Raw genomic sequence first — 15,483 nt, forward strand, 5'->3', positions numbered from 1 at the left:
GGGCTTCATACTTGCTAGGCAGGTACTCTACTACTTGAGCCATGCACCCAGCCCTTTTTGCTCTGATTATACTGGAGACAGGGTTTTGCTTTTTGCCTAGGATGGCCTGGACTGTGACTCTCCTACTTTATGCTTCCTGCAAGCTGACATAACAGATGCACACAAGAATACCCAGCTATTGGTTGAGAGGGGGTCTTTGGAACTTTTTGCCAGGACTGGCTTTGGAACCACAAACCTCCCTATCTCAACCTCTCAAGTAGCTAGGATTATAGGATTGAGTCACCAGCGCCCAGCTAAGAGATTCCACATTCTTTACATTGTCTACCTACAGATGAAGAGAGTTAGAGAAGGATCAAATAAAGCCCTGCTATAGGGAAAGAAGAGGCACATTTATAGGGAAGAGAACTAGAGAAAAATAATTTTCCAAACACCATCTGACAGTACCTAGTCTTGAAGGTTTTTATTTCCAGTTACTCTTTTATTAAAGTTATTATTCATTTATTCACATGTGCATACATTGTTTGGGTCATTTCTCCCCCCTGCCCTCCTGTCCCCGCTCCCTTCCCCCCTCAATTCCAGGCAAGTCCTGTTCTGCCTTTATCACTGATTTTGTTGAAGAAAAGAGACAAGCATAATAAGGAAGACAAAGCGTTTTTGCTAGTTGAGTTAGGACAGCTATTTGATAGTGGAGAATGTAGCCTCCTTGTGATCCACTGCTGACTTGATGTCAATTCTGTTACAAATAATAGTTTCTTTTCAACCAAATCTAGTGGTTTAGAATTGTAATTATTTTAGAATTTAACATTCTTTCACATTAAAAAGAAAGACATTACCAGTCACAGCTTTAGGGAAAAGATACTTACTTCTTGGACAAGGTGCCAGGTAAGGCCATGGTTAGTTGAGTACTCCAGCTTCACCTGGTTGTCCATGTGTGGAGTGTATTTCTGGCTACATCCCATCACCAGGCTGAACTGAATCATATAGGAGGCTCCTATCTGCATTGACTGTGTTTCCACATAGCGCATACTTGAGGTAAGTTTAGAATCTCCTGTAAAACTGAAAGAAACAGAGGTACACATTAGAAAACTCTAAGAAGCATGTATCAGGGAAGAATTAAACTACTGGGTTACAGGCATGCATCACCATGACTTACTCTAACGAACAGTTTTTAAACTAAGATTTTGCACTTGAATGATAAATAGAGAAATAAAACACAAGAGCTCCAATCTCTGCTTAGGAGAATGTTCAGTAAAAGGAAGGAAAAAGTCAGATTCAATACTGCTGGTCTTGCAAATTCAGCTGGGAAATAGCAAATGCCACAACCTTTCCATTACTATTAATAATGGTACCCATCATTTGTCAAGTTTAGGTCAAGTCCTATTTCTGTGCGATGTATAATACCAACATTATCTTCCTTAGTTTCATTGTTAGATAACTGTGTGTAATAGGAATAATTATTTCTTTTAAATAGATGTGGAAATGGGGCTAGTAAATGGTAGGGACTCAATGAGAAATCAGCTTTGCCTTACTTCAAAGCTCTCATCCAATACACAATCTCTTTGTCTTTCTATTACTCTAAGATTGGGGGAGAAAAACATTGCAAATTGAAATAAACATTGCTTATAGTTAATTTATAAATCATTAACTTCAAGTTTTACAAAATGTAACATATAAAACCATGATTACTGTTATGTATTAGAGTATACAGTATACAATCTAGAAAATATAAAACTCTAGAATGCAAATTTTGGCAACAATGGCAAAATAAGAGGAATCAACACAGACCAAAAAGCATTTACAGGTACAAAAGGCAAAAAAGGTTTTCCAACTTTTTTTTTTCCCCTGGGAGAAATAAGTGCTGATTTTAGCTGAAAGAGTTAAATGCTCTTTTTAGTACCTTTTAAGAGGAAGGTAATTTAAGGCAGAAAACAAGGCTTCCTTTAAATTGTTTTTGCTTTAAAGATGCACCCTGTCTCCTGGGCACTGTGAGAGAAAGCCCCATAGAGCAAAGCAGCACAGGACCTGAAGGGACTGCAAGTGACGCAGAGCCACGAAAACTTTCTCATTTCTACCATTACAGTATTTCTTATAAATTCCTCCCTTGAGATGGTATAGTGTCCTTATAATTCTCACAGAAACAAGGAAATGCTGGGTTTTACAATGTCTGTACCTAACCTCTGTGAGGTCAGCATGAAACTGGCTGCCTAGAGTGCACTCCCAGAACTTCTTTGATGGTAACATATTTTAAGGTGCCAAGATACCAAGAAAGAAACAAGATAAGAAATATATAAAATATCAAATTAAATATCAAGTTCAGAATGGGGGCAATTAAGCTGATCACAGAATTCTTGTTTAGCACCTGTGAATATTTATGGGTAGACTAGGAACCCTGAATTATTTGTCATTTACTATTGTGGACAGATCCTTTTGGATAGGCAAATCCAGCTAACAGCCACTGCCTCTTTTCTCCTAAGTCGTCTGCTGGAGATTGGCTCAGTGTGGCCATGTGTCCAGCAGTGAGCGTTCACCAATGAAATTAAAGGGAAAGATGCTAGGCAGATTTACTCATCTGGCTTTACTTTAACTTTTTAAGAGCGACCAATGAAATTGACTGCCATGCCCTTTGCCCATTGTTCCTGTGGCATTCCTTCCTCTCTTCTGGGTCAGCACTCATCTGGTGCAAGTAATGGAATAAGCATGAGGATGGAGACCTCTCTGCTGAGATCGTGGCGCAGAAAAGTAGAAAGATCCTGGATCCCCGATGGCCTTGTTACAATGCTCATGAGCCCTGGACTGTTTATTCTAGGACTGCTTGTTATAAATGACAAATAAGCCTCTTTCCTTTTGTTTATGCTATGGTCAGTCTTTTCTTGTTTCTGTTGTAACCTAGAGCTAAATGTATTTCTAACTGGAATAGCTGCCATATTTCACAGTACCAAATGATACCTATCCCTGATGCCTTAATCTAAAATAAAATAACAAATGAAAGGTGCAGATGACCATGTTTTAAACTCTAGCCCATTTACAGCACTAGTTCACTTGACACTTTCTGATTTATTCAAGACCAGTAGAAAGCTAGTGATGTTAGGTCTGTTGTTTTCCTCTTGAATGTTGATACTCAGTTGAGGTTTTGGGGGCAGAGAATTTCACAGACTGTGATCTTTTAATTTGCTTTTCTTTGCTGCTTGCTAAAGTCAAGATTTGTTTATAAAGGCAAAAATGAAGTTATGTTTCTTCTTTTACAATCATAGGAATGGAAAAGAACAGCCCACATAAGCATTTTAGAGAGAAATTCTAGACATAATGTATTGGGAATCAGGAGACTTAGTTTTATTTATGTTGACTTGCAAGAGTGCCTCAAAAATGAACAATATGTAAAAAGTTCCTGCATCTAATTAAAAGATTTAATGAAAGAACATATCTTCATTTCCATCCCCAAGAAGGCTAGTAGGTTTGCTATAATGACACTGGTCAAATGGATAACATCATAATGCAACCTGAGTCTCCACAGTTTAATATTCAGTTTGTATTATAGCTCTTTGTCTTCCCTCCCTTGCTTTATTTTATGTATTGCTGATGATCTGTTTGCTGAACCAGACTGGAAGTCTTTCCACAGGGAGAGATCCTATCTTATTCATCTCTGCATCTATTAAAGTTGCAGAACTAAGCCTGCATCTCACAGAAGCGACATTGTGGTGGACACTGTGGTTTTCCAACAGCTGGACGATCTCAGTGACTTCTGGGTCAAGGTTGCTTGGGAGACTATCAAGGATACTTAACAGTGTGTTATGGAGAAGGAAAATTGAGAGTTGCTGGCTCCAGGGTCACACAGTTGCTAAAAAGATAGCAGAAGTGAAAGCTTTCTGATTTCTACTTTGAAGTCCTTTCCACTATGTCAGGCTATGGAAGGTTCTCCAAGAATGTTTGTTAAACAAAAGAAGAACATACACAAGGTCTCTCAACAGGGGAGTAAGCAGATTTTACACACCTACAGTTACTTAAATGCTGTAATGAGCATACACAAGGGTTTGAGATGACCTTTGATTAAATAAATTAGTTTCTGTTTTCTCTAGAGCCTCTTTTACATCTCTACAAAAAATATTCTTTTATATGAAAGGCAGACACCTAACCAAAGTAGGTGGGAGAGAGGAAAGAACTCTGGAATATCTATCATCTATCTATCTATCTGTCATTTATCTATATAAAGACAGCATAACAGCTGGTGGAAAAAGGGGAAAAGAAGGAAGGGGAATGGCAATACATTGGAGGGGGTAAACTTTTTCAAAGTACACTATACACATGCATGGAATTATCACAATGAAACCTCATCATATTACTAATTCATGATAACTTAAAAATACAAATTTAAATTTTATGTGCACATTGTGCAGTTCAGGTGATGTAGAGAATCTCTCAATCTTGTGTTATCATCAGTTATGTTTAAATTGTTGCATGATCAGAACTCTATGAATCCTGAGTATTTACATTTTTTTCCTCAGTGGTGGTCTTCTCCAAATCCACTTCAGTGGATACTGTTTGATGCTACTGTGTGTATACTGTGTTACAAATAGTCTCAGTGCTGAAATGTAGTGATACCTCTAAAATAAATGAGACTTTTGATGGAGGTATTTTGATATTCCTCAGAAAGTATCTAGTGTCTGAGAATTTGCAAATCTGCTAATGGAGATACTTCCTAGGTTTTTTTTGGGGGGGTTGTACATTTTCATTTAAAATTTAATTTTTACATTTTTACTACTGTTAAGTAAAAAACTGGTTCAGTAGATAAAATGGCATTGCCAGTGAAAATTAAAAACAGCTTCATTCATGTAACAGCTTAAATACAAGTAGATTTTTGTTACATGTTCATGAACTTTTAATGAGGCTGTTTTTCTGCTTAAATTTAAGTAGGCTTTATTATTAGGTGGTACTGAGGTTTGAATTCAAGGCCTCACACTTGCTAGACAGGCACTCTGCCACTTAAGCCATACCCCCCAGCACTGTTTTATTTCTGTTTCATAAGGCTTTTTGCTGTCTATTTAACGAAGGAGATTTTGAAGAGATTTCTATTCTTTAAATAGAAACTGGTTGTAACAATAAAGTTGGGTTCCAATAAAAAAGAGAAATGTTTATTAAATTTGACAGAAAAATTTTGTAGATACTGTGAGATTAGCGGAGGCATTTTAATTCAGTTGTTATTGCTACAATATTGTATTTCAAAACAAAAATAACCACATTATTTTAGTGGGTTCTTAAATTTTATGCTTATTGGAGAAAACAATTTGACGATGCAGAGAAGCATTTTTTTAAAAGTAAAAATTTGTAATTTAACTATCTGGTGATGACTACTATGAATATTTTGATATAAATATTTCAAGATGTTTTCTTATACATACAAATATGCACACATACACTTTTTTCTTTAAAAATTATTATGAAATTATAATAAATTTGCTTTTTCCTTTTACAACAATCTCATTGCTATCTTTCCATATTGAAAAACATATGATTAGACATTGTTATTTTTAGTGAATAAAGTCCATTTCTGAGTATGGAAATTTGGGGAGGTTGTTTCCATTTTTCACCGTTACAAACAATGCTTCTATAACATGCACCCATGTGTATCTTTGTGCACTTGCCCAATTATTTCCTTAGGATAAATTCCTAGAGGCAGAATTGCTTAGTCAAAGCAAACACACATTGTAAAGTTGATGCTTACTCCCGGGCTACTCTCCAAAAGAGAATGTACCCAGTTACATTTACCAAGGACATTGACAATGACCGAGGTGTCAGTTCTTACTACTTGTCAATCCTGCACAGTGACAACCTCTCTCATTTTGGCTACTTTATCCCATGGTCTCTTAATATGCATTACTAGGAAAGTTAAAAATTGATTCGTGTTTATGTGTGTGTGAGTAAACTTTAAAAAAAATAGGATTAATTTTTTCCTTTCTGATTTGTAACAGTTCTTTACATATTGAGGATGTATAGTCTGTCATATATGCTAAAAATATTCCCCTGCTCCCAATTTGTTACAGCGTTTTGTTTGTAGTGAAGTTTTCTTTTCTTCATAAATAACAAGCATAAAAATTTTAAAGCAGTGGAATATGTGCTCTTTATGGTTCCTGTTTTTGGTGTTGTTTTGTTGATGTCTATTGAGACTGTCTCTGATCCTAGTTTATAACCAGTTTTATAAATGTCCAATATGGTAAAGTGCCTACTAATCATCTCCTTCTGTTCATCTAGGTTCTCATTTGCTTTTGTGTCCAATCTTGACTCATTAAGGACTAAAGCAAAACATTAAAATCACACTCTGAATTACAGAAGTTGTAGTTTTGTGATTCTAACAGGTTTTTTATTGCAGTCACCCTCTATAGAGGATGCTGGCTGTTGTCACTTCCTTTGGGGTTCTAGACCAAGTGGAACCACCTCTGTTAGTGATCAGTAACCTCAGCTTCAGACAAGAATTGTCCAGTGAGGCTGGGGAGAGTGGCCACCGAGCTTTTGCTTACTCTGCTCTCAGTGATGTTATTTTCCTTAACATCGTTTCCTCCAGAAACCATTCATGTTTCAGGCTCCAAAGATGGTACAGTATTTTCTCTGCAACATTGTTTGGATCTTTTCAATCTTAGAGAGTAAAACATGCTGACAACATGCCATATTCATAAGAAAAACTAGTTTGCTAATATTTCCCCTTGGATTTCTGACTATCTTCTGCCAACCAGTTTCTCAACTGAACTAATTAAATGAGAAATTTGCACATGCCACGTTTATTTTATGACAACCTTTAAAAAAAACTCACTTTATTCAATGTATAGCTTCAAACAAATTTAGATTTTTCTCTACATAAATCACTTTGTTATGTACATATTCAACAATTCATTTAAAACATTTCAATGGATTTCTAAGTGGTTAGATCACTCCTTATTTATCTAGTTCAGATTTCAGTTGGCAATCAAAGCTATTTTGGAATTCATGTGATTTATAGCATCTGTCTCAGGATCTTTTTATGTGTTTTATCCCTAGCACCTGTTTTATTTTGCTTATATTTACCATTTCTATATAAAGTACGTCTCTATTCCTTAATATTTTTTCATGCTCATCCTCTCATTTTGGAAATTTGTACACAGTTCTCTAAGTCAGAAATAAAATTTTACTTTAAACTAGATAATCCCTTAGGTCAATACAAAGTATAAATAGCAATTTATTCAACTTTTAAATAAGCTTACCACAAAACAGGGGAATTGGCAGCAATTTCCTCTCAGGAATCAGATAATCTTGGAAGTTCGGGGATAGGTCCCTAAGAGACAGATGCAGGCTATGGGCACAGGGGGGTGCTACTGCAGGACAGCTAGAGATTGTTGGGAGCCAGTGTTCCGTGCTCCCCAACCCTTATTCAGGAGCCCAGAGTTCCATTTACAGTTCAGTAACCTGCCTGTGTCTCCTGTGGACCTTGCCAATTTGCTCAACCTCTACATGTCAGCAGCTAATCCAGTAACTTTAACAAAATTTAGTTTTAAAGGTTATAGATATTTGTTGGTTAGATAATGGTTTTGAAGATTTTGGTCAAAATGATTCTTCATTTTGCCCATCTGATAGCATTTTTGTTGTTGTTGGTTCTGTTAGGGCTTCACACTTGCTATACAGGTGCTGTAGCTCTTGAGCTATACCCCGAGCCCTCATTTGCTTTTAGTTATTTTTCAGATAGGGTTTTAAGCTTTTGCCTGGAGCTGGCCTTGAATCATAATCTTCCTACTTCTGCCTCCTATGTAGCTGGGATTACATGAATGAGCCACCACTCCCAGCTTGTTGCCTGAGATAAGGTCTCCCTAACTTTTGCCTATATTGGCCTTGGACTGTGATTCTTACAACCTCTGCCTTTTGAGTAGCTGGACCAGTCCAGTTAACATTTTTTGAAGGAAATGATCAGCAGCTGTAGTAATTGTGCAGAAAAAGAAAACCCTCTGCAGGTTAGGTTTTGGGGCAATTGATACAAAGCATAGCCTGGACTGAACCCCTAGAGAGAGGAGACTGAAGGACAGGGAGGGACAGACTGTCAGGTAGAGATTGGCGGATGAGCCTAAGGAAACCAGGGGGAAACAGCTCTTCATAACTTTTGGTTGCCTGCTGGTCTCGTCAGGAAGGGGTGTGTGTGTGTGCGCATGAGCAGACAAGTGTTGGGGGTCCTTTTCAGCAGCCATTATGAGGGGACAAGGGTGATCAAGGAACTGTGGTTAGCTCCAGCTCCTTTGTTTTTTCCCACTACTTCTGCCCATGACATCAACTCATCTCTGGTCTTTGGCTCTCCAGGACTCTTGGGCTCCACTTTTTCTTATGTTGCATCCATATCAACTCCAGAGTATATCTAGGTGGAATCAAACTTGCTAGATTCACTAATCTTTTATCGTCAGGATGTGTCCTTCAACACATTCTCTCAGCTTCTATCGATTTCTTTGTACCTCCCTTCCCTCCCACACTGGTCCATGTGGTCAGGGCTGACAACCCTGATGGGAAGCATTGAGCATGGAAGGGACACTTGAGGGGATCATTGAAATTCTCTCTCTTTTTCTCCATCTAACTATGTACAGTCACATGCATTATTTAGAGAAAACTTAGACTTAAAAGTCATTTTAAGACTTGTATAAGACCACAATACTTTAAATTTTGGAAACTCTATCCCATCTCAAGCAGCAACTATATTAAAATCTCACACTAATGAAATCCTCAAGTGGATTTTATAATTTTGCCTTTAAATTTATTTGACTATAGGCAATGCATTTAATATACATTTGGGTGTGATTTCTGAGCATACTCAGGAATCTGACAAAAAATTATTTCCAATATCATGAAATTTTATGAATATTAAGTTTAGCAATTAATGAAGCTCGTATAATATTGTGTTTTGTAGACATTTATTAACATTAATTAATGTCAGTTTTGCAATTTTCTTGTTCTATTTTGAAGACAATATGCATTTTCCCAGCTCTTGGAATTTCTCCAGAGCCATCAAAGCTTAGAGGCCCCAGCGCTGTGCCCAAAATGAGTAATGAATAGATTCCCTACACAGAGGCATAGCTGATGCAAGGTACTGAGGAAGAAAGAGCTTGGCTTGGTGGAGTGGCAGTGGACTGAGAAGGGTGGAAGTGGAGGATACAAAGGTTTACCCAGCCGGGTGACCCAGGGTCTACCAAGGAGATTTTGTGAATCACTGTCCATAGAACATAATTGTCTCACTCTACAGAATTTTGGTTTCAACAAGTCAGACATGACCACAGATCCAATCCAACAAATTCAGATTTTTCTTCCTGGTAACTTGTTTAGTTGTTTCTTACTTCTAAAATCTCACTGAGTCACTTAGACCAAAGGAAGATTTTTTTAGGGAAGTCTAACTTTGGAGAAATGAATGATTTAAAAGTCAATCCCCATGACATCAATCAGACATGAGTCTTGAAACACAGCCATTATATCTGTTCCTAGGCAGGTCATGATCATCAACTCTGTCCTCCAAAATAGGTCAAATGCTCCACATATTGGCTGCCATCACCCCTTCTCAAGTACCATGGCAGCACACGCAGATGATGCTACTAGCCTCCTAGCTGTGTTCCTTTTACTGCTTCTCCTGACATCCTCTACCATCTATCTTCCACACAACAGCCATCATTATTTTAAAAACATAGGTAAGATCATGTCACTCCTCTGCCCCAAACTATTTGCTGGATTTCTGCAATACTTAGGACAAAATCCAGAATTTATGCATTATTGTACAAGTCCACAGCACCACCCAGCTCCTTGCCTGCCTCAGGCCTTTGCTCTGTGGTTCCCACTGCTGGTCTGCTGTCCTTCTACACATTCACACTGGTGTGTCTCATTATTATAATGTCTCCTGGGAGGGCTTCCCTGTCTTACCTCAAATGGATCACTGTCCATTTCTTCCACCCAAGAGTCCTTTCCTTTATGCTGTCTGCATTATCACCATCTAGACTTTTATTCTGAATGTTGCTTACCATTGCTGTTCCTCTGCAGAATGTAAGTTCCACAAGCAAAGAGCTTTTCTATTTATTTTCATCTTCAACACTGACTGCTACCTTCGGCACAAACAGTGCCTGTAATGCAGTCAATAAACACTTGAATGTACAAATTAGTCTATCAATAAATGAAAAACTTCATGTAATGAAATCCTCCTGGTGAAAAAGCCCATTGATTAGGCCCTATTTTAGAATGTCACTTATAAATTATTTAGGGTTATAATCAGTTATATTATTGATTTTATAGAGGCACTGAAAGCGCTAGGTACAGAGAATATTCTTTGCAGGTGTTGAGAATAACTGGAAGCGACCTTTTGGTTTGTCACTCATTGACAAACTAAAGTTTAACTGATCTATCAGTTAAACTTCCTAGGCTAATCATTTACCATGAAGAAGGAGTTGAGGTGGCTTTTGGGAGCTGCCTCCTCCCAGCTGCAATTTTAGCAGATCTGATGCTCTTTTTAATATCCTTTAGAGAAACAACCAAAGCTTGCTAAAACAAAACAAAACTCTAAACTGATGATTTCTATATAAAAGAAAAAAGTGTATGGAAATTTACTTGACTGTTATTTTCATTCCATGGCTTGATTAATTTTGCAAAGGACTGCCAATAATAGTTATATATATTTTTTTATCACATAAGGAATCAGGGATGTCCAAAGTTTCAGCTAAGCACTGATGTGACCTTTCCTTTGTCCATGTTTACCAAGAGCATAATCCTTACATAAGTACCAAGCAACTTCTTTGGTTTTATTAAGACCAGTACAAAGGAAAAAATATCTGCATGTGGTTTGACTCTTTGGTTCAAATCCCATTAAACATATATTTTAAAAAAGTACATTATATATATATATATATATATATATATATATATATATATATATATGAAATGATCATAATGAAATCCATTTATTTTGTGCAATTAATATACACCAATTAAAAAAATTAGTGAGAAAATAGTGGAAAGAGAGGTAGATCTCATGTGAAAATGTACAGTCTAATGCTTGCTAACTGCATGACAGACCTCATGTTGGCTTGCATGTCCATGTGAAGTCTGCAAATGTAAGTTCTGACAGTGGTTTTCACCTTACCTTGGAAATCTTACAGTACTATCCATTGCTACAATTGCTGTTGATTTCTGATGGCCCTTACAACCTATCAGTACCTTAACACAACAGCCTCTCTTGCATATCTTAAAATTTCACCTTATTATTCAGTTCTGCTATATTATATGTTATAACGATTATTATGTAACACTAAAATACTGGTTTTCTTTCATTGTTAATAGAGCTGCAGGTACCATTTTAAAGCTCTTATGGTAAATGAATTGTTTTTATTTATTTATTTTTTTGTTTATGTTTTGAGTCAGACTTTTGCTATGTTGCCCAGGCTGGCCTCAGATGCATGGGTTTAAGCAGTTCTCCCATCTCAGTCTCCAAAGTAGCTCACCAGCACACCTGGCTAAATGAACGGTATTTAATTTATATTTTAGGATAAGCAGGCATTTAGTGTTCTTCCTAATCTGGGATTTTTGCCTGGGTAACTCCTGTTTCTCATAAAATAAACAAGAAAATTCCCTTTTCTTGTCCAAGATCATAGATAACCCATGAGATATGGACCACAGCCACAAGTCCTGAACACATAGTCATTTGTGGCTCCTTTGACTGGGCTACCCGCCCTGCACGCATTCTCTTCATCTCACACCTTTAGTTTCCTGCATTTTCAGGACTGACTGGGCCGCCTGGGATTTGCATGGAAAGCTAGGCTTCAAAGAGTGCCCCATCACAACACTATGTGCTGCCCAATGCCACCCTTCCTGCTTACATTTTGTGCCACTCAGAGCTAATTTCAGTTCTCGGTATGTTGCTCTTTTACTTTCACTGCTTAGTTTAGGAAATTTCTCCTTCTACAAAGTGAATCTAATATGACTAGTACTAGTCATTTATTTGTATAAAGAAAAAATTGAGCTTTAATTAAAAATAAATAAAATAACATTATACATAACAAGGAATGATACCTCCTATGTTTAGTGCCCACTAAAGTACCCAGGAGTCTCTTGAACATTTCTATAAGTCTTATATATTGCTCAATCTTCTTTTAATTAAATCCTCTTTTCCTCAAGTGCCACTGATGAGCAAAAACTATAGCTTTTCTTATCTTATCTTAACTTTCACTTTATTAATAGTCATAGTATTCTTTTCTACCATTGTATTACAGATTAACTACATTTAAGTTATAGTGTAAGATAAACAGACTTTTAGAATTCTTTATGTCTGGGATTTCCTTGGTAACCTCACCACCCACTATTCTGGCCCCAACTATTGTCTGGGATAATATATTTGGTGTTGCTTAAATATAATCTACCTGTATAGAGATGATTGATATTTAGATATGAAGATACATATCTAAATATGTATCTTTTGTCTGTATCTGAAGATACAGACAAAAATAATTGCAACCATTGTAATCATTCTTTTGCATAGCCCTCCAACTAAATCTAGTTGTTATGGTTTTAATATGAAAAGTCCCCATAGGCTCATGTATTGAACACTTTGTCCCCAGCTGGTGGCATTATTTTGGGAGGTTCTGGGAAATTTAGGAGGTGAGGACTAACTGCAGGCCCGGCCTGACTCTCTCTCTTTGCTTCCTGCCCACCATGAGGTGAAGAAGCTCCTCCATGACTAGCTCCCACTGCTGTATGTTCTGCCCAAGTGCAGGAGCCTACCAAACCATGGACTGAGCCCTCTAAACCATAAGCCAATAAATCCTTCTCTTAGCTTGTTTCTGTCAGGTATTTTATCACAGTAATGAAAAAGGCAATTAATACACTAGTTATTTTATATGTCTATGTTGAACTCATGCTCTTTTACATTATTCAAGCAAAATGATATTTACTTGCCTTTAAAATTCAAGAAAGCATCTCATAATGTAGACATAAGTGCAATGCTACAGATACCAGTTTTCTTCTCTTCAATCAGACCATGGAGGGAATGGGCACGGCAGGCAAGAGATAGGTATTTCCACCTGTGATCTCACCTAATCTTCACAACTGTCTTGGAAATTGGTATTATTGCTCCCACTTTATAGATGAAAAGCTCAGGTTCAGAGAAGCTAAATACATTCTTCCAAACTTCTGGTGTTAGGGTTTTTGACATGGGGACATGTTAGGTAATTTAAAAATGAAACCATTAACATGTCATCTTCTAGAAATCACAAAAGAATGTTCAAGACTTGTTCACACTCTATGCTCAACTCCTAGCCCATTATTAAAGGCTGGCAATGGAGCGAGGATCAGTAGCTAAGGTTAGAATGAGGGTTGAGATGGCACTAACTCATGAATGAGCTGAAATACAATAACTGGGTGAGAGATTAGGAGCTGGAAGCCAGGGATGTCTGTTGTACATAATTTTGTAACACACTCAGTTATAGTTAGTTCCTATTTTGATAATTAATTCAATGTGATCAACTTAAAATAGCTCAGCGAAAATAAACTTCTCAAAATTCCTCATCAGCTAAAATTGACTTGCTTTGATTTTCCAAACTTCGAAGTAGTTTGGAAAACTACTCAGGTCTATGAATTAAAATTCTGTTTCTATCACACTATAACTGCAAAAAAAATGCCTGCCAGTTCTAATATGCTATAACAACTATACTCTCACAACCATTTTGATGTTTTTTCCTGCCAGGCGTATCTGCAGCATCTCTCCAAGATTTTATTTTGGGAAGTATGCTTTCTGCTTCCTCCCTCTAGTCGCCATCTTGGAATCCTCCACTCTCATAGCCATTTTGAAACCAAAACTCTGTATAACAACAATACCTTCCCACTTGTTGGATGGAGCTAGTTTATTAGACAGGACAGAGGAATGTTAATATCTCTTGTTATTATCACTAATAATATTAGTTAGATGCAATCTTTAACAAACCTTAATTAAAATTATTTCTTTGGTGACTTAAAAATACATATAAGGAGTTTCAAAATTATTTTTAAAACCTAAAGCAGACAGGTTCTGATTTCAGATAATAGATATGGAAAAAAAGGAAAAGCTTACAATAATTAAAAGCAATTTACTTATTTACTAAAAAAAACAAAAACAAAAACAAAAAACGGTGCCCTAGATGACATGATGTAAGTGATTTATAGCATGTTGACTACAGTTCTTTCAATGAAAAAGCAATTGTCCAAGTTTTCCCTGGAGAGTAAGCTCAGTAACAACAATCCATACTCATGGAAAGTCATGAGATAGAAAATGAGAATGAAATGAACTCACAGCTGGGAAAAGCCAACAATAATTAATTTAACACCATTCATTCAGCACAGACTATGTCTACATGTCCCTTGAGAAAAACAAGGTCACTGATAGGCAGAGGCCATGTATTTAAATAGGTTTAAAGAATTTTTACTTAATAAGGTAATATGCTCCAAAGATTTTACATAAAAGACAGCAGCTTATTTTAGGACTGAGAAATTATAATAAATAGTTGGTCAATGTCATCACTTGAATTTCAATATGGTAACAAATGTTTCTGAAAAGCATTGCCAAAGTTAAGTTTACATTCAATTTTGGACAGCATGCTTCTCAACAGCAGAAGGGAGAAAATGGTGTCATTAAAAGGAGTTTTATTCTGAATCATTGGCTAAGAAAATGGGAACAGTTTGAGATCTTTCATGTTGTTCATTTTAATGAGCAGTGAGCATTTTTCATGTCCTTATTAAATGGTTAATGTGTTTCTCTAGTCTCATTATCACTGCCAGAGTATCTTCTCTGTTGTTTCATGACACAGGACAACTCCTTTTCGTTTCAGAGAAGATCAGAAAGTCAAATGTAATTGCTCACATGTGTGGTTAATAAAACTCCTGCGGTGCTTCTCAAGGTGCCCACGGGGATTGTGCAATTATCTGTCTTTTCTTATGGTTTTCTAGAATTACTGTGATTGTACTTTCACAAAATAAATGTATCTCCACCAATTAAAGCAGTGGTGGGTTAAGAATATTCATCAGACTTGTATGAAAGGGTATTGTTCATAGGATTTTGATCAAAGCACAAAAATTAAACTGCTGTTATCATGCATTCAACTCAAGTTAAATGAAGATGCTCAGCAACTTCTGAGCAGATGTTAACTATTTATGAAGATAAACACGACACAGGACTTGCATTCATGATATGACTCTTTGTTACATTAAAAGTACTGAAAAAACTCTTACTACACAAATTTGTGAGATATAGCTTCTAGTACATGACCAATTTGAATTGCTGTTAATTCAGGTCAATTTGAATTTTCAGAAGCATAAAATTCTAATAAGTCTCATTTTGGTCTATATCTTTATATCTTATTTGCTTCACTCCTTTTTTTCTTGAGAGGCTGCAGGTCTTAGAGCTTCTATAAAAGCAAGCATCTGAGGCTATTGAACAAAAAACATACAAAATGTGTAAGCTTTCCTTCTCCACTGAATGGAAATTTC

The 15,483-nt window shown here is 36.6% G+C and overlaps 1 protein-coding gene across 2 annotated transcripts in view; it reads right to left on the reverse strand.

The window, feature by feature from the left end:
- The window catches only part of Reln (reelin), a 450,273-nt gene that overhangs the window by 117,265 nt on the left and 317,525 nt on the right, over positions 1-15,483 (reverse strand). For both annotated transcript variants that reach the window (XR_012445193.1, XM_074064926.1), the window contains exon 21: positions 864-1,056. Coding sequence is in view for 1 of the 2 variants with exons in the window: in XM_074064926.1 (XP_073921027.1) it covers positions 864-1,056 (193 nt within the window). In the remaining variant the exon portion in view is untranslated. The remainder of the gene's footprint in view (positions 1-863; positions 1,057-15,483) is intronic.

Source organism: Castor canadensis, chromosome 2 (assembly GCF_047511655.1).
Source record: "Castor canadensis chromosome 2, mCasCan1.hap1v2, whole genome shotgun sequence".
In the NCBI taxonomy this organism is placed as follows: domain Eukaryota; kingdom Metazoa; phylum Chordata; class Mammalia; order Rodentia; family Castoridae; genus Castor; species Castor canadensis.